At 49.9% G+C, this 26,514-nt stretch overlaps 1 protein-coding gene across 1 annotated transcript; it reads right to left on the reverse strand.

The window, feature by feature from the left end:
• Window positions 1–752: 752 nt before the first annotated feature.
• LOC133125319 (alpha-1A adrenergic receptor-like) lies at window positions 753–24,474 on the reverse strand. Its single transcript, XM_061237147.1, has 2 exons — window positions 23,034–24,474; window positions 753–1,264 (listed from the first exon to the last, which is right to left on the reverse strand). Exons 1-2 carry the CDS (start codon window positions 24,037–24,039, stop codon window positions 753–755), a joined length of 1,518 nt encoding a protein of 505 aa, XP_061093131.1. The 5' UTR covers window positions 24,040–24,474.
• Between the last annotated feature and the right edge of the window lie 2,040 nt (window positions 24,475–26,514).

Raw genomic sequence — 26,514 nt, forward strand, 5'->3', positions numbered from 1 at the left:
ATGAAGATAAAGGGTGGTTTTAAGAGCTCTCTTCGATCCCTTCTGCCTGTGACACATTAATGCAGATGTGTGTCCGCATGTTGAGGTTTCCAGACTCGCGTGTTCTTCACCGTAAAGAGAAACAATCAACTCCTGAGGCTGGCACACAACCAGAGAAACTCAAACACTTTCTCAGTTCAGTCAGTTCAGATCAGCTTTTGTCCTTTACGCTTCTGAACCGATTTTGACAGCGTTCGATTACGTCTAAAGGACCAGGCAATGAAGACACCACATGACTACGCTAAAGAAAGGCAGCCTATAAAACAACGTTTCCCATTTTTCCTTCAACAGGAGGAATGATTTTTCATCTCATGAGGCCAGTACTTGTATGAGTCAGTCTCACTTTGTCCTTCAGTTTAAAACCTCTATTTATCACCGCAGGCAGTGTGGGAGGCCTCCAGTGACACTGTCAGGGTGCTCGTGTTAAACTCAACCTTGACCCGACCTTGACCCGACCTTGACCTGACCTTTAACCCGACCTTGACCCGACCTTGACCCAACCTTGACCTGACCTTGAGCCTCTCTGTGGGCGAAAGCAGCACCGACCCCCGACAACCGCCGCTGTCACCGCCAACATCCGGGAGGGCCAACGCCGACATCGTCCTTAGCAACGACACGGCCTCTCTCTCTCTCTCTCTCTCTCTCTCTCTCTCTCTCTCTCTCTCTCTCTCTCGCGTGTGCGATCGGGGGTGGGGGCGGGGGGTCACGCCGTATCACACGGGGTTCCCGGCGGCGGAGGCCGGCGACTCCGAGCCCCCCGGGCTCCCGTTCCTCTCGGCGCCCGGGGCGGACGGGCCCCGCCGGGGCGGGGTCGTGCCGAACTCGGCCCCCTCCAGGGCGCTCCCCGGCAGGGAGAAGCGCGGCGCCCAGCTGTGGCGGGGCTCCAGCGGGAAGCCCCCGCGCGGCGCCTTGCTCAGGTAGCTGGGGCTGGGGCTGGCGGAGGACAGGGTGCGCTGGCTGCCGTTCAGGCACCCCGAGGCGTTGTCCGACGAGTCCTTGCGCGAGCGGCCGGAGGAGCTGAAGTTGGAGCTCCGGCAGTGGTAGGCCCGCCAGCCTGGGCGTTTCCTGCGCCTCCACTGGCACCGCAGGATGCGGATGAAGGCCAGCTTGAACTCGCGGCTGTAGCAGGGGTAGATGATGGGGTTCAGGCAGCTGTTGAAGTAGCCCAGCCAGAAGATCACCTTGAAGAGCGTGTCGGGCGGACGCAGGCTCACGTTGAACGACCCTGGGGAAGGCAAGCGGGAGAGGCGTTAAGCGGGGAGTGGGGATTTCGCAAACACGGGGGGGCAACGTCACTCTCCATCCACGCGTTTCCCCCAGCTCCTGTCCTCACAGACAGGATCCGTTTAAAACAGCAGGCCCGATTAAAATGGAAAATGGTTGGCATTTATATAGCACGTTTATCCAAAGCGCTGTACAATTGATGCTTCTCATTCACCCATTCATACAAACACTCACACAGCAACGGCCGTTGGCCCAACAGCTCATCATTTGGGGGTTAGGTGTCTTGAACTGGCAACCCTCCGACTGCCAGTCAACTGCCAGTCTGCTTCTAGTAGGCAATAACCAGCAAAACTACCCTGTACTTGGGAGGGATTGACTATTTCGACAATTTTCACAGCTTTTCATATAATTCTGTAACTGGTCAACTCTGAACTCAAACACATTGAAATGAAGAAATCATCAAGAATTTTAAAGGATATATAAGCTTTTTAAAGTTTCACCGCACGTATCAGAATTTCGATTTATAGATGCGACATCATGCTAATCTTCCCTAGAAAAATCCCTGGGGTGTATTAAATATGAAATATTTCTCATGTATTCTCATTTCACATAAATGCAAGAACTCAACTCTCATCCCTAAATTTGAGTAGAAAGTAAACAGCAGTATCAATTTTTCTGCAAAAAGGTAGTGCTCAACTCCCCAAACTGTGCTTGTAAAAACTTTTGGTTTTTCATTCAAAGTTAATGAAAAGTTGATTAAACACCAGCCTTTGCTTGGTGGTCAATTATGCACCCTGTGTGTTTACGTCGACTGTCCAACAGGTGGCAGCATTTTCAAAAAGATATCCATCCATCCATTCATTATCTGAACCTGCTTATCCTGAACAGGGTCACGGGGGCATATACATTTGGCGAATACAAGAATACAGGAATACAACCTGGACAGGTTGCCAGTCCTGGGTCGCCAGTCACACACTCATGCCCACAGGCAATTTAGACTCTCCAATCAGCCTAACCTTTGGACTGTGGGAGGAAACCCACGTGAACACGGGGAGAACACACTGAGAGGCTCCGGCCGACAGGGATTCGAACCCAGGACTTCCTTGCTGTGGGGCGGCAGTGCTACCCACTGCACCATCCGTGAATTGAATGAATTGTTCCACACCTAGCAGTCCCCGTTATTCTCCTAATTCTCCCTCGTTCTCCAGAACCCTGCACCTGGACTCACGATGTTCCAGATTCTCTGGTCTGTCTGTAGCCTCCACAGATTGTCAAACAGTGAGAAAGCCCGTGGCATCGCACAGATCAAATTAATAACGCGTATCCGCGTATCCCAGCAGGCACTCAGCATCGCTCGTTACATGCAGTTACAGTGCCATTTGCACAGAACATGTAGCATAGAAACACGTCAATTCAATAAAAGAAAAACAAGAGTTGCACATTGACAAAAGACATCACAAAGATCGATATTCATATTCAAGAGGTAAGCATTTCAGAGGAGGTACGCCGAACCAGGACCTGTTTTGCCTTTTAGATCATAATGGAGAAAGTTAGGGGACAGCCAGGGAAGACTGACCCCAGCTCACTGAGTATGGCCGGGGGGCTAAGGTGCACGACTAGGACCCGGAAGGTTGGTGGTTCAAGCCCCAGTGTAGCCATGATAAGATTAGTGCAGCTGTGCAGCAAGGCCTGTAACCCCCACATTGCTCCAGGGGGGATTGGCCCCTGCTTAGTGTTATCAACTGTAAGTCACTTCTTGGATAAAAGTGTCAGCTAAATAACTAATGTAATAATGCTGAGTTAAAATTTTGGCAGTAGAACGTGACAAATGTTTAGGAATATACCAGATACACTGACTCAGAGTGACTTAATTAGCGACTTAAATTTCTGCATAAAATCCATTTATATAGCTGGATGTCTACAGAAGGTATTCAGATTAAATTAAATCACTTGGTCAAAGGGACAATGGCGTGAGGAATCAAACGCTCAACATTGGGGTCATAATATCAGGACCCCTGTTCCGTAATCACTATGGTGCAGTCCCAACCCTGAAACAAAAGAACTTTGGAAACATATACTGTGGCACCTCTAGCACACGGCCACAGTCAGTGCACAGAGTGGGAATTTGTTTTAGCTGAAGAGACATTCGTAATGAGCAAGCAACACACACATTCAGCAGAAAAAAATAAAATTAACTTTTAACTTAAAAGTAAAAAGGGGCGACATGGCTCAGGCAGTAAGAGCAGTCGTCTGGCAGTCGGAGGGCTGCCGGTTCTATCCCCCGCCCGGGCTGTGTCGAAGTGTCCCTGAGCAAGACACCTAACCCCTAAAATGCTCCTGACGAGCTGGTCGGCGCCTTGCATGGCAGCCAATCGCTGTTGGTGTGTGAGTGTGTGTATGAATGGATGAATGAGAAGCATTAATTGTACAGCACTTTGGATAAAGGCACTATATAAATGCCAACCATTTACCATTTAAAAGTAACCGTGCATATGAAGTATCCCATGTTACATACTTATTACACAGTTATTACATGTGTTTGTGTGTGTTAAATGCTTATCCTCTCTCAAGTTTCTCAAATGGCGTTTCCACATTTACACTCACACACAACACACATGCACACACATACACATGCACACACACCACACACACACACACACACACACATATAAACACACACGCACACACACACACACACACACGTTGCTCCCTGCGTCTTCCCCCCCAGATCCGGGGTCAGCATTCCCAAAGCCTCCATTCCTCAAGTTCTCCAGCAGACGGTATTCCCAGCTGACTTCCCCACTGGGAATCGCACTCGGGAACTGACTCAGATCCCAGTTTGGGCCCGGGAGGCCAGTGACCGGGCCCGCGGCGGGACCAGCGCTGCACGCTCACCGGAGTCGAGCCCACAGATGACATCCCGCGAGCTTCACGCTCCTCTCCTCTACTTTCGGCGAACCAGGGGAGACACGCGCAGGTTAATCGCCCCCGGGCACTAAACCGCGCTAATTGCACATCGTTTGGGGATCGCGGGGTCCCTCATTAGCAGTCTCTGCGGTCGGTGGGACAGCTCGCGGTTCTGGCCCCGCCTTCTCCGATGGCATTCACAGCTGGGCCGTGCGGTGCTTTCCCAGGGTCATGTGACCAGGGTCACGTGACCGCGCACGCCTCTATGTGAGCACAATAGCGCGGGGCGCGGGAAACTAAGCTGGCCTCGGAGTCTTTATCCTATTTTTAGATTTCTTATTAATTACTCATGTACATGACGTTTTATATCACATCTTATTGAGCGGACGCATTTATCCACCGCGACATACAAAACAGTCATATAACAAACAACTGAACACTAATTGGCTAAGGTACAATGTATATATGACCGGTTTTAAGGCCATGACCATATTTTCCTGGACACCAGGTAGATGGGCCATGTCTGTAGCTACCATACCAACACATTTAAATCACAGGGCTCACTGTAACCGTGGACAAGGTACTTAGACTGAAATCGCCCGGCTGCAGAAGGAGATAACATATTCAAGCAGGAACAGGCTTTGTTGCGGTAAGGCCGGCGCTAACACGTTGACAGTGACATGCGCTAAATCTGGTAACGGCAGACACTGAGACACTAACACTATTAGCGGCCCACGCGCATAAGCGCTCTCTTCCTGTTTCAGTATCTAAGACGCCCACAAGACGTTCGCAAAGAGCAGTGATACTGGGTTTTTGAAAAGTCCCTAAACCCGCCCCCAATACCCAATTCCCCCCCCCCCCCCCCCTCCTGTGGTCAGCTTACTGACATTTACCAACGTCATCTGATAACTATGCTAAAACATACTGCAAGTCACGTGGGGTTTACAAACAGCTCAGAAAAAATGCAGTTAAACCCTAAAATATGCATAATTCTACGAACATTGCAATTGTTTTACTTGGATCAGTATGGAACACACACTGGGGAGCATCCAGTTCTCACCATGTACCTACAAACGTCCCACAATGCTTTGCTCAGATGAGATCCATCCTAGAATGTTTACCCTGAAACTGAACCCAGTCTGAAATAACAGATTTTGTAGCTTGCTCAGCTAGCGTGGTAGCATGGCTAGCTGGGCCTGGCTAGTGACACATTCCACTCGTTTTGAAAAAAGCCTGATTCTAAGTAAGTACGGCTTTGTTTAGACAACAGGCTCAGATCAATTTTTTTCCTTCTTTCCGTCTTTTTGAGTGACTGTCCATACAAGATTCCTTGTACAAGTGTCTTATTTCTTATTCCTGTCAGGAAGTGATGTCATAAGTCACATGGCCAGGTATGCACCAGATTTAGGTCCATTCAAGAATGCTTGTAGACACAGCAGATACTGAATGGGAAAAATATATATTTGGCTGTCATCAAACGTGCCTGCCTAAATTAAACTTCAGCTTTGCAGATGCAGCACTCATTGGATAAAATTCAGGCAAGTGACTTGGGCATGTCCAATCAGATTGCACTGCATTAAACATTTAGCAGAAGCACATATCCAGAGTGACTCAGTGCCCATTTATGCAGCCGGATATACAGTATACTGCAGCAGAGGCAAAGCACCTTTAGCTCAATGTGCAATGTAGTGTCATGCCCAGGAATCAAACCTACAACCTGTAGGTTATCAGCCCAGTTCCCACGCCACCAAAGAACTCAGGTCTGGAACAGAAAACACCTCCACACCACACTGGGGCTACCTCTATGAATCCACTGAATGATAAATGCCGGCCATAAAAGGAGAGACATACACCGCACTGTGATCAGTTCTCCTCCTATCCGTGTCCTACCCATATCCAGTGTGAGCTGAAAGGCTGAACTGATCCCAGATCAGCTCTCGTACTCCGAGACGCGGGCGTCTTCCCGCACTGGGCACGCTCGTGCGCGCGGTTTTGGGGTTCGCCCGGCGCATGAACAGTCCTGTCCACAGAGGATGAGGACCTCTCGCTCCACTGCAGATTATTTATGACTTACGTAAGCTTATTTACCGCTCACTCCCTGGGACTGGGACCAGCATGTGAAAATACCAGTCACTGAGAGAAGGGTATTTATGTACGCAGAGCCCCAGACACATAGAGGATATTTTCTGCTTATCAGGGACCATGTCACAGCTTAATATTTCATCCCCCCCTCCTCCCGGCCCTGCCCACGCTCTGGAGCAGTCCAGCCTGGGTACCTGATTGCTTTTTGCATAAATCCTCTCAGAGACTTTAACCCTTTGGAGGACAGGCCCTTTTGGAATGTTTATTTTTCCTCTTCTTCAAAATCCAGTGTTCCAGAACTCCGTTGCTTTCAGTGACAGTTCAGTAGCGATTGTTACATCAGCGTTGGAATGTTCAGTTTAGAAGATTCCGATCTCATACTGATCTCACAACTTTAAAAGGGCAAATGCAGATGGAGGTGCCTTGCACCAGTAACTCAGGCGACACCAGGGGAATGTGCAGACATGCCCATCAACCCTTGCTACTAGTTTGCCCGTTCCCTCCCATCCAGGCATTCAGAGGATGCTCTTCTAATGTCCAGCGAGTCTTCCACTGATTTCTTTTAACCCTTCACTGCTGTCAGTCACCAGCAGTGACTGTTACATCAGCATGAGAATGTTCAGCTAAGAACACTCCACTCCTGTACTTGTGATGTCACACCTATAAAGGGTCAACACTGCTGGAAACAAACTGAAACCACTCAGGTAAACCACTGTTAAAACACACTGCTGTGCCCCACCTGGGAATCAAACCTGCAACCTCAGCTATTAGGCTATAAGTTCATTCCCAACATGCAACACTGGCACAGTTTTTTCCCCCCCCAGAATCCATCAGGAGGAGTGAAATGAATCACGTTCCAGTGAGACGAGCTGTCTGAAGGAAGCCTGTGCACACAAGCCCTCTAACCCTCAATTTGGTTTGGGATTGATTCCTTTACTTTGAATCGAGCTCAAAATTGTACTGTGAATGCAAGTCACGAAATCCGGCGGAATGGATTTGCAGTAGATCAGAGGAGCACGGCACGGTGCTCGAGCGATGAAGTGTCCTTTACCCCGTGCAACACCTGTCCGCGCCCGCGGAGAGGGAGGTCGTTCCCCGTGCAACACCTGTCCGCGCCCGCGGAGAGGGAGGTCGTTCCCCGTGCAACACCTGTCCGCGCCCGCGGAGAGGGAGGTCGTTCCCCGTGCAACACCTGTCCGCGCCCGCGGAGAGGGAGGTCGTTCCCCGTGCAACACCTGTCCGCGCCCGCGGAGAGGGAGGTCGTTCCCCGTGCAACACCTGTCCGCGCCCGCGGAGAGGGAGGTCGTTCCCCGTGCAACACCTGTCCGCGCCCGCGGAGAGGGAGGTCGTTCCCCGTGCAACACCTGTCCGCGCCCGCGGAGAGGGAGGTCGTTCTCCGTGCAACACCTGTCCGCGCCCGCGGAGGGGGAGGTCGTTCCCCGTGCAACACCTGTCCGCGCCCGCGGAGAGGGAGGTCGTTCCCGCGGGACGGAGTGCCGACGGTCCTTTGGGATTCCGCCTCCGCGGCGGTGAGCCAGGGGGAGACAGAGAGGTGCCTGAAGCACGCGACGTGAGCCAGGCCCCTTCCTCCGCACGCAGGCCCCTGGCCCCGTGTCCCGCGGCGTCAGAAATAGGCCCCTGCACGTCCTTCCTCCGGGCGGCCCCGGGCACCCGGCCGGCGAGGCACAATGGGCCCATCTGCAGGACCGTCCCTTCCTGTTATTGCGGTCTGCAGGATGCGGACGGAAGCCTCCAGAAAGGTGGGCCTTCTTCTCTCCAGCCTGGCCAAGTACAACTCAGACCCCGCAGAGTCTATTCTCTGCAAACTTTGGAAATTATTATTATTATTATTGTTACATTCCCGCCAAGAGCAATAACTCTTGTCCCCCCACAAAGAGGGTATCGACAGACAGGATAGAGAAACAAACCAGGGGTTTTAACCCTTTAAGGGAGGGGTCTGTGTGTGTGCTGGTCTCTCAGTGTCATGGAGGACCGTGTGTGTGCTGGTCTCTCAGTGCCATGGAGGACCGTGTGTGTGTGTGCTTGTCTCTCAGTGCCATGGAGGGCTGTGTGTGTGTGTGCTGGTCTCTCAGTGCCATGGAGGGTGTGTGTGTGCTGGTCTCTCAGTGCCATGGAGAGCCGTGTGTGTGCTGGTTTCTCAGTGCCATGGAGAGCCGTGTGTGTGCTGGTCTCTCAGTGCCATGGAGAGCCGTGTGTGTGCTGGTCTCTCAGTGTCATGGAGAGCCGTGTGTGTGCTGGTCTCTCAGTGTCATGGAGAGCCGTGTGTGTGCTGGTCTCTCAGTGTCATGGAGAGCCGTGTGTGTGCTGGTCTCTCAAGTGTCATGGAGAGCCGTGTGTGTGCTGACACAGCCCTCCATGCCACTGAGTTTGTGAGGTCATAAATATGTGATTAGAATTTTCTTAACCGAACATTCTAATGTTGATGCAACAATCACTACTGGTAATTTGGAAGCAGTGGAGTTCTGGAACACTGACTTAGAATAAAATAATAAAAAACATTCCAAAAGGTGGGTTCAAATGGTTAAACGCATTGGCCGACGTGATAATATCCTTGACCTCTCCAGGGCCAAGCAACAGGCTTATCTGACGGCTTCAAAATGGATGAATGGAGAACAGCTTAGATTCATGACCCTCTCGTTTAAAAATATTTAGAGTGGTAGAACTACTTCCCGGACAGTTTTTTTTGGGCTACCTTTGATTCTCGCAATGAGTCTGGCTATCACTGGCATCTCTGTGGCAATTAGTCTCGCCGTTTTATTTTTTCTCCAGGAGTCACAGGATTTAGAAAAACAGCGAGGGGTTACATAACAGGTCTTTGATGGTCCGCTGTGGCTACGGAACCTTGGGCCGGGCATACGCGTCATATTCACCGTCGATATCGATCTCGCGCCATAATTACGCTGTTGTTGTGTTATCCTGCCACATTCTGAGAAACACGTGGCCCGCAGCCACACCGGAAATAGTGGAAAGGGCTTAATCGCTACTGGTTAAGACCAAGAGGCTTGTTTCCTGCTGCCCTCCTGTTGTGTGTACGTGTGTGTGTGTGTGTGTGTGTGTGTGTGTGCATGTATGAATTTGAAAGTGAGCGTACTTTTGCATAAGAGTGTGTGTGTATGTATTGGTGTGTGTGTGAGTGAGAGCATGCATTTCTCTGTGTGTGAATGTGTGTGTCTCTATTTGAAAGTGAATGTGTGTATGTGTGTGAGTGTGTATTTCTATGTGTGCGTGAGTGAGAGAGTGTGTGGTATGTTTTGTGTGTGTGAGAGTATGTATGTGTGTGAGTGTGTGTCTACCTGTGTGAGAGAGTGTGCGTTTGTGTGTGTGTGTGTGCGTGTGTGTGTGTATGGGCGAGTGTGTATGTGTTTGTGTGTGAGAGAGTGTGTGTTTGTGTGTGCGTGTGCGTAGGGAAATATCCTGGCCCAGGGGAGTGTTCTGGTCTCCCTTTAACACAGTAAGAGGTTTTTCCAGCCAAAACACACACACACACTCACACACACACACACACACACACAAACTGAGCTGCAATTAACATACTTCAGTCCGATAGGAGGAGGGCGGGGCGGCGGCGGGAACAGAAGCTTTGTGATGAGATCTTCCGGATGTTTCCGAGGCGCGCGGACAGAGGGCTGGAGTCCGGGCCACGCTGCTTTCACTGCGGGCGAGACGCAGGAGGGAGGCCGCTGATTGGTGCCTGAAAACAGCGCTCTCTTCGTGTTGTTCTCCTTTGATGTGAGTTTCCACGCGCTCCTCAACCCGCCAACGCAGCGGCGGGCGGAACGGCGGAGCGAGGAGGACGCCGCCGTGCGCCAGGTCCGTCCGTCCGTCCGCCCGTCCGTCCGCGCGGGGCCCCCTCCCACCTCCACCAATCACAGACGAGCCCCCCGGGCTCCCGACCCCGATTACAACCTGCGGGATCCCGCATCGCGTACCGGCGGAAAAAAGCCAGTCTGTCCGGAGACGGGAAAACCGTCACGGCTCTCACCTTCCCAAACGCCCCTGAAACCCGAGGAGAGAGAGCGAGGGCGAGATGAACATAATGCGATTATCCACGGGGGACTGATGACTCCGTGCGCACTTACGCCCGACATCGGGAGGGAGTGGGATTACAGCCCTGAGTCTGTCGGAGACCTGTCGCTGCGCTGGATGTTGAGGTATCGGCGAAACGCTCCTCGCGGACGTTTTGGAGGTGACGGTTACCTGCGGTCTGCGTGCACCAGAGTTTGCAGATAAACCTCACTGACCTCCGCCCCAGCGCCACGCAGGGCCCTCCTCCCACTCGGCGTCCGCAGAAACACGCCGCACGGACTGAGGCATGAGAGCAGACAGCAGTTCGGGTCACGCGTGTCGGAGGAGAACACTTCACGTCACGCGTGGAGAACGCTTCAGGTCACACGTGTCAGAGGAGAACGCTTCAGGTCACACGTGTCAGAGGAGAACGCTTCAGGTCACACGTGTCAGAGGAGAACGCTTCAGGTCACACGTGTCAGAGGAGAACGCTTCAGGTCACACGTGTCAGAGGAGAACGCTTCAGGAGAACGCTTCAGGTCACGCGTGTCGGAGGAGAACATGTGTCCTTCTGCCCACTCCTCTCTGAGGCTGCTACAGTACAGGCCGAAAACACCAACCGGGCATTTCCACATCGGGGAGAAAACACTCGCAAAGTTATAAAAATCCCTCCCCCACCCCTCCTTGTCTGCCATTGTTATCACCCGCTCTAACGAGCTGTTCTCAGCCAGAGTCAGGGAGACAGAGTGAGACAGTGAGACAGTGAGACAGAGAGAGACAGTGAGACAGAGTGAGACAGAGAGACAGAGAGAGACAGTGAGACACTGAGGCAGAGTGAGACAGTGAGACAGAGTGAGACAGTGAGACAGAGTGAGACAGTGAGGCAGAGTGAGACAGAGTGAGACAGAGAGAGACAGGGAGACAGAGTGAGACAGAGTGAGACAGAGAGAGACAGTGAGATAGAGTGAGACAGAGTGAGACAGAGAGACATAGTGAGATAGAGCGAGACAGAGAGAGACAGTGAGACAGAGTGAGACAGAGTGAGACAGTGAGGCAGAGTGAGACAGAGTGAGACAGAGAGACAGTGAGACAGAGTGAGACAGTGAGGCAGAGTGAGACAGAGAGACAGAGTGAGGCAGAGTGAGACAAAGTGAGGCAGTGAGACAGTGAGACAGAGTGAGACAGAGTGAGACAGAGAGACAGGGTGAGACAGAGTAAGGCAGAGTGAGACAGAATGAGACAAAGTGAGGCAGTGGGACAGTGAGGCAGAGAGAGACAGTGAGACAGAGTGAGACAGAGTGAGACAGAGTGAGACAGTGAGACAGAGTGAGACAGAGTGAGACAGTGAGGCAGAGTGAGACAGAGAGACAGAGAGACAGAGTGAGACAGAGAGACAGAGAGACAGAGTGAGGCACGGTTAGGCAGTGGGACAGTGAGGCACAGTGAGGGCCTGATTTAGGAGAGAGATATGGTCTGACAGCATATCTCTGAAGGAAGGCGGTGAAATGGTGGTTTTCCATCGGATCATTTTTCCTCCCTGATTGAGTTGTGGAGATGGGGGCCCAGCGCCAGGGAAGGGTAGCAGCGCGTGATGAATGGGGGGTGTCGCAGAGGAACAGAGGTATGTAAATCCTTCACACAGAGCCGCTCTGACGGACACGCTATGGGGCGGCCGTGATTGGCCCAGGCCCTGTGCAAATGCTGAGCATTAATCTACCCAGCAAAATGTCTGCACCGGGTCAACTCAACCCCAAAGGAGCCTGTGTGTGAGTGTGTGTGTGTGTGTGTGTGTGTGTGTGTGTGAGTGTGTGTGTGTGTCTGTGTGTGTGAGTGTGTGAGTGTGAGTGTGAGTGTGTGTGTGAGTGTGAGTGTGTGTGTGTGTGTGAGTGTGTGTGTGTGTGTGAGTGTGAGTGTGTGTGTGTGTGTGTGAGTGAGTGTGTGTGTGAGTGTGTGAGTGTGTGTGTGTGTGTGTTTGAGTATGTGTGTGTGAGTGTGTGTGTGTGTGTGTGAGTGTGTGTGTGTGTATGAGTGTGTGTGTGTGTGTTTGTGTGTGTGCCTGTGTGTGTGTGTGTGTGTCAGTGTGTGTGTGTGAGTGTGTGTCAGTGTGAGTGTGTGTGTGTGTGTGTGAGTGTGTGTGTTGGGGGGTGTTTCATGAATCTGACCATTAATCTCGTACAGACTCAGAAGGGGGGGGGGCTGCTTTTATACAAAATAACTGTGCAGCTTGTTTATTGAGAAACACACATAAACACGCACTCTTCTGCTTCAGTTTGATTGGCGGTTGACCAGCACTAAGCTGCAGCAGCCGGTGAGCTCGGTAATGACTCTGACGTAAATTTATGACAAATAAATAACCCTTAACGTTTTAACGAGTTATGTCCCATCGCCGCACGCGAGAGAACACAAACAACTCAGGCGGGAGCCTCCTAATGCAAGTGGATCTGGGTATTTATCTATTTAGTCGTTAGTTTATTTATATTAATTGTGTTTTCGCAGTGAACGGACAGGGAGGCCTGCCTCCCACCACAGGCCTCACCCCACCCTGCACTCACCCTCAATAGCATTAACCCTGCCCCAACCCATACTTACCCGCTTCTGATAGCACTTGCCCTTTCAAAGGAAAGTGCTGCACTAATTCTGTGGACAGAAGTAATCAGTCTTGAGGTTTTTTTTTTTTTGGTTTTTTTTTTTCTTCTCTTGCTAATACGGGGATGCAAAGCTAATGCTGAAGTTCAGTGCACTCATGCTGGTCGCTCCGTACCAGGGTATCGAAGTGACATACATGAGGAATTAACCCTTTACGGTGCTGACACCACGACTATGTGATTAAATGGTTTGCATTTATACAGCGCCTTTATCCACAATTGATACAATTGATGCTTCTCATTCACCCAGTCACACACACACACACACACACACACACACACGCAAGGCACCGACCAGATAGGGAGTTGGGTGTCTTGCTCAGGGACACTGCGACACGGGATCGGGATGGAACCTGAAAAACCCCTCCCACCGCGGTTGCCCCCCCGTGATCAGAATGTCGATGTCTGAACATTCTAACGGTGATGTAACAATGACTCTGCCGGCAGCAGCGCAGTTCTAGAACTCTGATTTAGAACCGTCTCGGGGTTGCAGTGGCAGTTGGGGCCGATACAGCGGGCGTACGGATGGACGGACGGACAGACCGACAGCCTCGCACGGGGGCGGAGGACGCCGGTGGAACAGGCGGGCGAGGCGTGAAGGGTCCAGGGGACCAGGAGAACGCGGCGCTCGCCGAGCGGGAGCTGGAGGGCCGCCACGCTAGCGCACGCTTCGGCGGGAAGTGAGAAGCTGCTTCTCCTCTCCTGCTGTCACCACTCACACGGGAGGCAGCGCCAGACGCCCAGCGCACAGCTGCAGGGGTCACACCGGCAGTGAGGCATGATGGGAAGGGAGCTGGAGGTCAGAGGCTGCAGGTTTGATTCACGGCTGGGGCACAGCCAGGTGCATACACTGATTTCATGTAAAATTAAAAAGTGGATTCAGCAGATAAATCTAACATTTTACACCTATATTTTATAGTTTTACTCAAATTAAAATATTGAGGCGCATTTGAATGAACCTACTGTAAATGTTTTCAACTGAGAAAGCCTAAATCATACACTCAAAACATAATTACTTACACACAATTCTTCACAGTAGTGGAGCATTATTATTAAGTGTATGGGACTTCAATGGATTATGTACTTAATGAGCTGGAGTCACATATACACATAAAATAATATTTTGCGCAACCACTGTCCATCATTTCTGAAATTAAATGTAACCGTTCATTTTGCTTATCCAATGAAACGCTGTATTTAGCCCAGACTGTGCGAGTCGCTCAGTGTCAAACGCAGCAGGGCGCTGGTGACAGGGTCACGCCCCGCTCCCCGGGCGGGAAGGCAGGTCACACCTCCCCTGACCCCGGCGGCCCGTTCTCTGGGCTGCGGGTTTAGCCCCCGCTGCGTGGGCGGCCTGGCGTCGCTGGCCAGATGGGTATTACAGTCACTCAGACCGGAGCTGAATAAATCAGACCGTTTCTCCTGCCAATCGTTTAAAATTCAGGGCCGGTGATCTCCCTGACAGACCGAGAGGAAGTATCACTCACCACGGGGGTGTAAAAAAAAACCCAGAGTATGGCATTAAAATCGCTTTGAAAAAGCCCAGCGCGTTGTGTAGTCTCTGCACAGCTCCAAATCACTCCCGGAGAACCGCTTCAAACTGAGAACGGACGCCAAATACCAACGGGCCAATGGCATGGTGGAATGTGGTCACGTGACCTTTTCCTAACAGCCCCGCCCCCTTCACCGTTTGGAAAACACATTCATCCGTTACATCACATCACATGACATTTTATTTAGCAGACGCTTTCATTCTAAGCGGCGTACAAAGTGCATATGAAGGTCGTTAGAACAGACAGAGCAGGTCGGATTAGCTACAATTCACAAAGAATCAGCCGTGAACATGAACATCACTTCCAGCACACATGGCAAACAGTACCCGAGTAAGGAACTGGGACTAACTGCAGTACCAGGAAATGCAAATGTCCGCTGGCGCTGGTTCAGGGGGCCAGGCACTCAAAGCTGTCAACACCTGAATGGCAGTCTCTCGTGGTGTCTAGACCCAATGACCACGTGGACTGCAGTCCAGTTTCCTCTCACGTCGAACCCGACAAAGCCCACACAGCCTCTCAGCAGCCTGGCTGCGGCACGCCCCCCCTCACCCAGAACCTCTCTGCACTCTCAGAAACAAAGGTCCAAAAAGTGCCTAAAAAGGTTCAGAAGCTTGCTGCTGGTGGCGGCACCCTTTCGGTGCACAAAACGGTTCCCCTACCTTTCCTCTCTTACTTTCAGGGAAATTTGATCCTGGAAGAAGGAAAATGTACAGAAACGTTCTGTCTCTGTATCTCTGTGTCTCTCACGGCTGTGGTGAAGGCCTTCTGCAGGGCACGGGTGAAAAAAAAAAAAAGAATACATTCTGAACTGATTTCTGTTCCCCTGTAAAATGTTCCGGGGGGTTAGAGGTCGGCTCAGAAGTTCCCGAGCGGGATTTGATCAAACGGAAGTGTGGCAGGTCGGGACGTGGCCCTCCGCGCTCGGCTCCTCTGAGTCATCGGGATCGTTTGGTGATCCGCCCGACATTCCTGAAGTCCCATATCAAGCAGCTCCGACGCGTTCCCATGCCATCTACCAGCCATAAAATCCCCGGAATACCAACCAGAGCCTTCGTTCCTGTCCAAAAGGCCTTCTGGAGGTCTTTAGAGTCGTAACGCCTGACGCGCTCCCAAACGCACACACGCAAACTGCCCTGCTTCCCTAACTCTGCCCACCGCTGAAGTGGGTGAACGCTGGAGTGCGTCCGCGGTTTAACCCTGCAAGGCGTGACGTCGCAAACATGCGCTCAGAATGTTCTAACGGGGCCTGGACATTCTAATGCTGATGTAACAATCACTGCTGGTGAGTTCTAGAACGCCCACTTGAGAATTCCGGAGAAGAAAAACATTCCAAAAACAACCCCCCCGCTCTTCAAAGCGTTTTAAACCTCACCGCCTCAGTAGCTGCTGCACCAGCCTTTGCGTTGTTTTAAGCGTCTCCCACCTGCATGTACGACAGGCTAGATCCAACCTTACCCTCTCGACAGCCAGGTCCTTAGTCCCTATCATACTCGCTCACTCAGTCATTTTGCAGCAGTTTAGCTTTCACTGCAAAAACTTGAAGTATTACTTTTACTTTTGGACAAAAAGATGGCCAATGAGGTGAGAGTTTTATTCACCTCATGATTTGCCAGTGGGGTAAGAAAACCTCACTTGAGAAGCAAAAGGGAACTTAAAACGAGCTAATATTTATAGTCTCATTACTAGACTTTTCTGCATTGTTCAGTAGCCGACACGTGGAAGTCAGACTCAGACTCAGGCTCTCACTCTCACCCTCACTCTCTCTCTGACTCTCACCCTGACTCTCTCTCTCACTCTGACTCTCTCTCTCACTCTCTCTCTGACTCTCACCCTGACTCTCACTCTGACTCTCACTCTCACTCTGACTCTCACTCTCAGCCTGACTCTCACTCTCACTCTCACTCTCACTCTCAGCCTGACTCTCACTCTCACTCTCACTCTCACTCTCAGCCTGACTCTCACTCTCACTCTCACTCTCACTCTCACCCTGACTCTCACTCTGACTCTCACTCTCACTCTCAGCCTGACTCTCTCTCTCACTCTGACTCTCTCTCTCACTCTCTCTCTCACTCTCACTCTCACTCTCAGCCTGACTCTCACTCTCACTCTCACTCTCAGCCTGACTCTCACTCTCACTCTCACTCTCACTCTCACTCACTCTCACTCTGACTCTCACTCTCACTCTCAGCCTGACTCTCACTCTCACTCTCACTCTCACTCTCACTCACTCTCACTCTGACTCTCACTCTCACTCTCAGCCTGACTCTCACTCTCACTCTCACTCTCACTCACTCTCACTCTGACTCTCTCTCTCACTCTCTCTCTGACTCTCACCCTGACTCTCACTCTGACTCTCACTCTCACTCTCACTCTCACTCTCACCCTGACTCTCACTCTCACTCTCACTCTCACTCTCACTCTGACTCTCTGACTCTGACTCTCACTCTGACTCAGACTCCCACTCTGACTCTGACTCAGCCTGTGCAATGCAGTGGTGCGGTTGTGTTCCTCCCTCTGCTCCTGCAGAGGTGTGAAAGGTGAGAGGCTCTGGTCGGGCTGCTGCTAAACACCGCCATCGCGCCCCTGAGCGTCCACTTCCCCCCCGCCCGCCCGCCACACCGCCACGGAGAGGCAGGAAACAGAGGCGGGAGATAACCGGCTTCGGACCGCCAAAGTCCTCCTCGCTGATTCCTTTGTGTAGCGCTATTCACAGCAGACTGTCCCAAAGGCGCTACACAGAGTAACAGAAGGGAGGGAAATGGGGAAATGCCAGCCCTGAGCCCCCCTGACAGCCATATGAGGTAAACGACTCCCTAGTGCGAGAAAAACCCTCAAACTGTGGTGAGAAAAAACATCCCCATGGGAAGAAATCTCAGGAGGAACCCGGCTATATGCCCATCCTCTGCTGGTGAACAGGTCTAGATTGTAACAGTTCAGGTATTAAACAGGTGATCTCGAACATGGATGGATGTAGAGTATGCAGGGCGGGGGATGAATCAGTATCTCAAGGATGTGTCGAAGCATGGGAATTCAATCACACCAGACTGAGTAAGTTACCTAACTTTTTTGGATTCAAATCGTTTTCTGTGCTCGACTGATCTTGCCTGCTGCAATTGAGCAAACCGGAAGAGTTTCACTTTTTGAGAGTATTTCATAGGTTCCAATACGTCACACCAGCTCAGCAAAGCATAGAAAATATTTGAATCCAAAACAGTTATGGAAATGACCCAGATCTGAATTAGAAAACAATTTGAGTAAAAGTGCCAGGTTTGGTAAGATGCAGGTTTGTCAGTGGGGAAGCACCCTGTAGGAGCATAAAACTGTACCCATGGGTGTAATAATGCATCAGTGTGTTTATTGCTTCTATGTAAAAGGCAGTTATTAGTACCCAAAGAACATTATTGAATCTCTCTGAGTACACAAACTAGTTCCTTAGAGAACACACACGTACCTGCACTGCGGTTCTTAATTTGCCAGAGCGCACCTGGATTTGCTAATTAGCACAAAAACGTCTCCGGAGGCAGAACTAATCAGTGGAATCCGCCGCTAACGCGATCAACGGCCGGAGGAAACACGCCATGGCAGCTCTGACCCCCGGTACTTTCCGCCTCTGTGCCAGGAAGCGGGCGAAAGCTTTGAGTGAGGCGATAACCTGGATGTCCAGAGTGGCACACGGGCGAACGCCCAAATTTCTGTTTCCCCATCTACCCCCCCGCCCCCGCCCCCGCCTCCCCCCCTCGGTGTTTAAAATACCCCCGTGTGATGAGAGTGCTCTCCTGGATCTGCCCGCACAGACTCCAACACCCTTTGAAGTCACATTCTGAAGGAGCGCGAATTGGCATCCGACCGGCTTCCTTAATGCGGCCTGGCGGATTGAAGAGGACTCTGGTTAATGTATAGGCCAGGCAGCCGTCACTACGTGACCCTGGCGCCTCTGCCGCATTCGGGAAACAGGATGTGAGTTACGGCAGCCGGCTCCAGTGAGAAAGTTTGGCGGACCGCACGGACCTTCGCTTCAGCGAAATTAGCCACTACTGCGGATGAGTGCGGGAAGGGGGGGGGGGGGTTTCTCCCCACTATAGCACTTTAGTCGTATATTCTAAACATAACATCCCGCCAGCTGGATTTTAATTTCCTCCGACGGCTGGAACCCCCCCAAATAAATACACAGCGCTCCTTTTTCCGTAGAGACAGATTCCGAAACGTCTCAGGACCGCCCGCCACCACCACGGGCAATCGCAGCAGGCCCAGAAACACCGGGGGCTGACTGCATGACTACTCCATATCCCCGGGCGCTGGGGAGGCCCGTATCTCTCTATCTCCAGGGGGGCGCTGGCAGCACTCCAGGTCCGCCATCTTGGCAGGATCGGCAAATAATTATTTTTGAATACGCACGAAGGACGCGGAGCCAAGCGCTTCCGAGAAGACGTGAAACTCGTCCACGTTCTTCGGGAAGCTCTCCCCAAACTTGGCGGTACGCGCGGGAGAACGTGTGTCCAGCCGCCCTCCCGGCGCACGGCGTGAAATAAAACCCGCTGAGGGTCGCAGGGAAGCATCCATTTTGAGTGCTGACGGTTTGGAGGAGGGGTGCTCAACCATGCGCTACAGAGGTGTGCTGGTTCCCATTCCAATTCCAATGACTTCACTGATTAACACACCTTCAGCCCGAGAGGAGGGGGCTAATTAGTGAAATCAGCAGGTGTAGCGATCGGTTGGAATGAAAACCTGCACACAATCAGCCCTGATTGGGCACTTCTTTATTGTAACATTTTTTTATTTTTATTTTTCTAAATTGTAACTTAAGAATTCAAACCAGACAGCGTGAATACAATCTTTCCCGTTCACGTCTAATTCACATAAATTAAAATTGTGTGGTGACATTAAAAACTACAGAACATTATGTCCACTCATGTACAAAGCACCCTGATGCTTCATGGAGGTGTGGACCTTTTGCTTTAATGTTACATTTACATCCCCGTGTCTAGCGGATGCACTCAGACCTGCATAAATGAATACAAGAATATTCAGGCCACTTATTACATAACTTCACAAATTTAGATGTAGTGTATGAACCTGCAAACGTTTGTAGGTTCATATACTACATCTAAATAGGTGAAGTTATGTAATAAGTGGCCTGAATATTCTTGTAACTGCAACTGAATGCAGCCATTGCAGCTTGTCTTTGCAATTTTCTAGAGTCGACCATCCAGTGAATCCATAATGACTAAGCAGTGTGTAAGCAGAGTGTACGCACAGTTTAAGCAGTGTGTAAGCAGTGCGTTTTGTGGATAAAAAAAATAATTCTCTCCCTCCCTCCACCTCTCAGGGACTGGCACAAAATGGCTGCCGTTGCATCACCCAGGTGGGTGCTTGCTGCACATCGGTCGGTGGTGGTGGAGGATAGTTTCCCCCTCATCACTGTAAAGTGCTGTGAATCGCGGGCCGGTGAGAAAAGCAGAGTTATTATTATAATTATATAATCACAATTACCAGTGTGAAGGCCGCAGCCTGCAGAACGTACGCGCCCAGCCAAGAAGCGGTAGTGGGCACACAGGAGAGCCGCAGAAATTCTGGCTCTGTGCACACGCAGTCTTAAAATTGTGGACTAAAGTAAATTTTTACTCCAGGTGTCCAGGTTTTGACTTCCCCCTGCCTGGGCCCAGGTCGGCTACACCTCTGTGGGCACTGCACGCTTTCCGGCTGGATTGCACTTTTAAACAGCATTTTAAAAAAATAATAATAATTTGTTAGTTACACAAACACAGAACGGCGCATCCGTAATACGGCATTAGTACTTCACCCCGCTGGGCGGGAATATCACGGCGGTGTTAATGACGCAGTTCGCCGTGGTGTTGGGCCCCCGGCGGTCTGCCGCCAGCGAGGTGAAGCGTGGGCAAGCGGGCGGTTAAACGTGCGGGTCCTGGCTCTCCGAAACCGCTGGAGACCGCAGCGATAATGACAGCAAGGTCGTAAAATAGGACTGAATCATTCCAAACGCGGGGGGGGGGGGGGTTAATGACAATAATTACTGGAGTATGTACGACTTAAACGCTTTTTTATTTTATTTTTCCGTCCATGAACTGAACGGACTGAACGCACCACCTGAACTCGGCGCTAAGGGCCCGGGTTCCATCCAACCTGGTCTAAATCAAACCCAGCTGCGTAACTCATAAGAGCTGAACAGGATTATCCATCCCACAATGCACTGCAACGCATGAGGAGGCTGCTCGCCCACTACTGTGGTGAAGGCATATCTGTGGCTGAGCCTGATATTGCAAATCCTCTTAGCGCACGGCTACCGTTATGAATTACGCCTAAACATCCCCCACAGCTACTGGACTTCGGTAGAAGGGGTTACTGTAGAGATTCAGCAGTTATAGAGACCTCTTTGTGTACTGTTTCACTGTCAGCAGTTGCCATAACCACTCATATTTAATCTTTTTCATCAAAAGAATCATTCCACATTTTCCGTGGTTGTACCAAATCTGCCTTGGGGTTGTGACATTTCCGGGATGAAAGCGGAGTTTGATTAAATTTATGAAGGACAGTCTCCCATTGGCAGGCCTGACTACACACAGCTGATTAACCTTCAGGGCCTGGACCGAGTGTGCTGTTTGTTTACAGTTAGTTTGGACGTCCAGTGATGTTACCCCTGACATTTTTATTTTTAGACAGGTCACTGGCAGGAACTCGCGGTCCCAGCTCTGCTGCTTTGCACAGAGGGCCTGGTGCACTTTTATATCTACCCGATTTCTCCAGGCGCCAAATTTATACTTGAGGGTCACCCCCGCCTCCTACTCCCTCACCTTCCGGGGGTCTCGAGCTCTGACCTCCCGTGTGTGTCTGAGGTGGCACAACAGGTTGCCAGTTCTTTCCCTGTGAACTATCAGAAGTGTGCGCAGCTTTTTAAAAAGACGTCCCATGTCCGGACTTCCAAGGGGAGGATCAGACGTACGCAGGGCAGGAGAGGGGGGAAGAGGGCACGGAGACCGGCCGTCAGCTCATGAGCCGAACTCTGAGCGGAGATGTGCAGGACTGCTGGTGAACTCCACAGTCAAAGTTTCTGAAATTACGCAAATTCTACTGTGGAGATCTGAGATTCTGCTACTCTGAACATCCCTCTGATGCTGAACACTGCTTTTCCTTCAATTCACGTTATAGACCCAAATCTGTGATTACTTAAAAAAAAAAAAACGTTTTTGCAAGTGCAAGTGCTTAACTAGAAGCAAAGCTTGCTGCTATTAAAACATGTTTTTTTTTAATCCTCTGTTTGAAATACAACTCGTCAAGAATAAGATTGAAAGGAGAGGATTATCGGTTCTTATCCTGATCATTTCAGTGCAGGGGAGAGAGTTCGCTGAGAACACGCAAGCCGTTCTGCATTATCTGCAAGCCTTTAACAGGGGTTTAAGAAATCTAGCCTAAGCACGAAAAACTGCTAATACTAACACTGGCTGAAGTGTATTTTTTTACATCTTAACATGGTTCATTATGAGGCCGGACAAAACCGTTACAATACCACATTGTTAATGTCGGAAAAAGAAGAGAAAGAGCTTTGTTTCTTCTCATCAAGACATTTCCAGGCCTTTCCTCTCTAGACTGGTGTTGAATGCAGCGCGCAGTGGCCCTAATCCTCAGTAAGCAGTAAAACAAATGGTTCTGCTGTCACTTGAAAGGCGGCGATTGGGTTAAATTGTTTCAGGAAATCCTTAGTTTTATGTCACAAACACCACATCCTAAGCCAGCAGCTAGGCAAACATAATCAAAATTAACCTTACGAACTCCAGCCCACACAATAATGACTTATTTATGATTTACAATTTTGTAATGTAGAAGATGCTTTTACTCAGAGATTTAAAAAGTGAATTTCACATGGTAAGCACACGTCACAAAAGCAAAGTTACAATTATATAATATTAAAATTATAATTATATATAAGTGCCACGTCAAGGCACATGACTCAGGAACTATGAGATTAAGGGAGAGAAGCTTTTGATGTATCATTGTTATTATTATTAGTCGTAGTATTATTATATGTATTATTATTGATATTATTATTTTTACTACAAAATTAATTCATTCTGCATCTGTGGTATTGTTGAGCTAAAAGTCATCATTCACTCCATAAGGAAAGTTATTCTCTAATTTACAAGTATTAAAAAAAGATTGTGCCAAAAACTCTGAAATAAACAGTGTGATCTACACTCTCAGAAAAAAAATGTTTCCAAAAGGAAAACTAGTTATCTAGTTAAAGGTTCTTTGTGGGGCAAAACGGTTTTCTGTCTGGGTGCTTTCACACTTCACACCTACGATAGGGAGTTTCATAAAGAACTAAAACGATTCCTGTATGGAGACAAGTGAAGAAAAAAAAGAGTGTGGGAAACTATAAAATGCTCAGGATAAAACATTTTTAAAATTTTTTTTACAAATTAATAATATATATCTAATCATACAAAATATATATTTAAAAAATCAAATAGATTTCTGTTCTGGGGGAGGCGTGACGGGCACTTGGGCCGTAAAACAGACAGACAAAGGGGGTATTATTCCCACCTACCTATGGGCAGCATCAGGAAGAACGGCAGCCAGCAGAGGGTGAACATGCCCACCACCACGCCGAGGGTTTTCGCTGCCTTCTTCTCCCGGGAGAACTTGAGCAGTTTCACCGTGAGCGAGCTTCTCGAGTGGTGCCCGCGGCCCTTGGCCGCGCCCGCGGGCCCGCCGTCCTCGTGCACCTGCGAGCCCTTGTGGATCCGCAGCGTGAGCTCGTTGGAGTTCATCCGCTCGCGCATCACCCCGTCCTCCAGATTCTTGGTGGTCCGTTTGGCCACGATGTACACCCGGCAGTACATGGCCAGGATCACGACCAGCGGGATGTAGAAGGACCCCAGCGAGGAGAACAGCGCGTAAAACGGCTCCTCGGTGATCACACAGACGGTGTCGTCGGGTGGGGCCTCCTGCTTCCACCCGAAAAGAGGTCCGATGGAGATGACCAAGGACAGCACCCACACCCCGATCATCGCCAACAGTGCCCGTTTCTCCGTCACGATGCTCGGGTACTGGAGCGGGTAGCTCACTCCGAAGTAGCGGTCTATGGATATCACGCACAGGCTCATTATCGACGCCGTGCAACACAAGACGTCCAGCGCTGCCCAAATGTCGCAGAAAATCTTCCCGAACACCCAGGAGTTGAGAATCTCCTGAGTGGCAGACACGGGGAGCACGGTGGTGCCCAGCAACAGGTCGGCGATGGCCAAGTTGATAATGAAGTAGTTCGTCGGGGTTCGCAGATGCCTGTTGCACACCACGGAGAGAATGACAAGGATGTTTCCCACGATCGCGAAAACGATGAACGCCCCCAGAACGATGCCCAACGGCACCGCCCGGTTAAGGTCCAACGGACCGAGTTCGCTGTTATTCCTCCAGGTAATGTTCGAGTTGTTGGCATACACCGACGTCCCGTTTAACAGCTCCGAAGAACCGTTGCCCCAAACATTCGCAGCATCCTCAGTGTCCAAACTCATGTTGACAGCAGTCTGTCCCCATAGCAGACTAATGCTCATCCGTAGAACAGCAGGAGAGAAAAAAAATCGAGTCGAAAAATAAGTTCTATTGGTTCATATACGCTCATCCTTAAACTGGGCATTAATGTTTTGCGCGATTACGGAAAAGCACGTCACCGTTAGCGATACAATTTCTCTCCAAGATTGCAAAGCAAACAATCACACAGAAAAGAAACCGGAAAAACAAAAACAAAATAACTTTTCGCGAAGATGCATTCTGCAGTAGAATTCTCCGTGCTTCCCCGCGCGCTCGAGGCTTCCTATATTCTCCGCCGAAGTGCCCCATGCAGCGGCACGCTCCAGAATTCTCACGGTGGAAAGTCGCGTCTGAGCTGGACCGTCCTCCGCGTCCGCCTGCAAGGAGCTATCAATGGACGGGCAGGAACGTGCATTTGGAAAGCAATACATACATGACGTCATTGCACATGCTTAGCATTTCACAAAACCAGCCCGGAGAGGGGAAGGTGCATTAGCAGCAGCGACGGCGGCGAGGTGCGCCCCGTCTCCGCGCGCGCCGCGCCGGGCGAAAGTGCAGACAACTTGTTGCGCAGTCACAGAAGTGCGGGAACCGCGTCATTAGAGCAGCTCCAGATGCCTACGGCCGTGTGACAGCTCACTCGGTCGAAGTGGCCAAATTTGGACGGGGGAGGGAGGGGGGGGGTACTCAAAGTCTATAGAGCGAAAATATATTATACAGGTAAATATTATTACACCGCAGTTGTGGTGAAAATTAATAAGTCAAATTGATTTGTTTATAAATAAATCATACATATAGCCCACAGTACAGAACAGTTAAACTTTTCGTTTACATTTAATTTAATTTACATTAAAACGTTTAATTTCGTTTTAATGTAAATTAATTTAGCTAATTTATCATTGCAAATACTAGGCTATATATAGAAAGCGTGTCATTCAGTGGCAGACGGACGTAGCAACTCTAAAATGATGAATGTTGCGTCTGAATTGAGGAGATTTTCCGTTATCAGCTGGGGCCAAGGACCTGATGAATTAGTGGTTAAAACAACTGGAGCGCAGACGCGTTGAAATGTCCTCTAGACGTTCCCGAGTTGCACAGTTATACAGACTGAGGGAAGAATCGCATAGTTTAGAGCCGACATATGTCAGCAGTTAATCTATAATCGGCTAAACTACACAAATCCTTGAACAGTGCCTTGATCAAAGCGAAGCTGAAGCCTCGCTTGATGTAAGGGATATTTAAAATGAAGGGCATAGAATTAACGAGTAAGACAGGATGTCGCGTGCGTGCGTGTTATATACACACACTGTGAGGACGTTATTAGGCATTTAACAGACTTATTTTTTAGGCTATTGGTCTTCTGCTTATGTAGCCTATCCACCTAGAGGTTTGACACGTTGTGTGTTCAGAGATGCTCTGCATACCACGGTTGTAATTCTTGGTTATTTGCGTTAGCCTACTATTACCTTCCTGTCAGCTTTGACCAGTCTGGCCCTTCTCCTCTGACCTCTCTCATTGACAACACATTTTTGCCCAGAGAACTGTTGCTCACTGGATATTTTGTTTCTTCTCATCAAGACATTTCCAGGCCTTTCCTCTCTAGACTGGTGTTGAATGCAGCGCGCAGTGGCCCTAATCCTCAGTAAGCAGTAAAACAAATGGTTCTGCTGTCACTTGAAAGGCGGCGATTGGGTTAAATTGTTTCAGGAAATCCTTAGTTTTATGTCACAAACACCACATCCTAAGCCAGCAGCTAGGCAAACATAATCAAAATTAACCTTACGAACTATTAGTTTTTCGCACCATTCTCTTCAAACTCTAGAGACTGTTGTGCCTGAACATACCAGGAGATCATCTGTGCACCGACATTCCACAGCCAAACTCACTTCGATAACTTTTCTTCGCTATTCTGACATTTGGTCTGAAAAACAGCTGAACCTCTTGACCACGTCTGCGTGCTTTAATGCATTTAGTTGCTGCCAACCTAATAAAGTGGTCACTGAGTGTATATAGGTAGCCTATTTAATATTTCATCCACATAACTTTATAAGAAAAATAAACTATCACGTTGAATATTTGCAGTGCGTTCTATGCGTAATATCAGCTTTGTTATGGTTTTAGAAGGTAGGCACATTCGTGTATTGTGTGGTTACACAAACAGTGCATGCATAAAGGTTAGCTATAGTGAAACACTGCGAAAATAAACAAAATAAATCGCGCAAACGCAAAATCAATAAAAGGACGGGGAAATATGTTCCTTCATTAGGGGATAAAAGGAGCCTGCAGGTGCGTGTCCACAGCTGGGGGAGTTATCGGGGTTAAGGTAGGAATGGGCGAGCGTTGGAAATCTGTTTTTGATCTTAGTTACCTTCTATTCTGCGAGATTACAGGCCACCTATGATGGACGTTTAATCTCTGGAATCACGCGAGCGCTCTCTGGCCCGTGGAGTGATCTTTCAGAAATGAAGAAGCCCGTTTTATTGCGCATTTAAAAAAAA

This window comes from Conger conger, chromosome 3 (assembly GCF_963514075.1).
Source record: "Conger conger chromosome 3, fConCon1.1, whole genome shotgun sequence".
NCBI classification, from domain to species: domain Eukaryota; kingdom Metazoa; phylum Chordata; class Actinopteri; order Anguilliformes; family Congridae; genus Conger; species Conger conger.

What these genes read in the sequence shown, in the direction of transcription:
- LOC133125319 (XM_061237147.1), bottom strand. Translation starts at nt 24,039, where the DNA reads ATGAGCATTAGTCTGCTATGGGGACAGACTGCTGTCAACATGAGTTTG. An exon ending in CTTCCTGATGCTGCCCATAG is followed by an intron (nt 1,265 to 23,033) that starts GTAGGTGGGAAT and finishes TGCCTTCCCCAG; the next exon opens with GGTCGTTCAACGTGAGCCTG.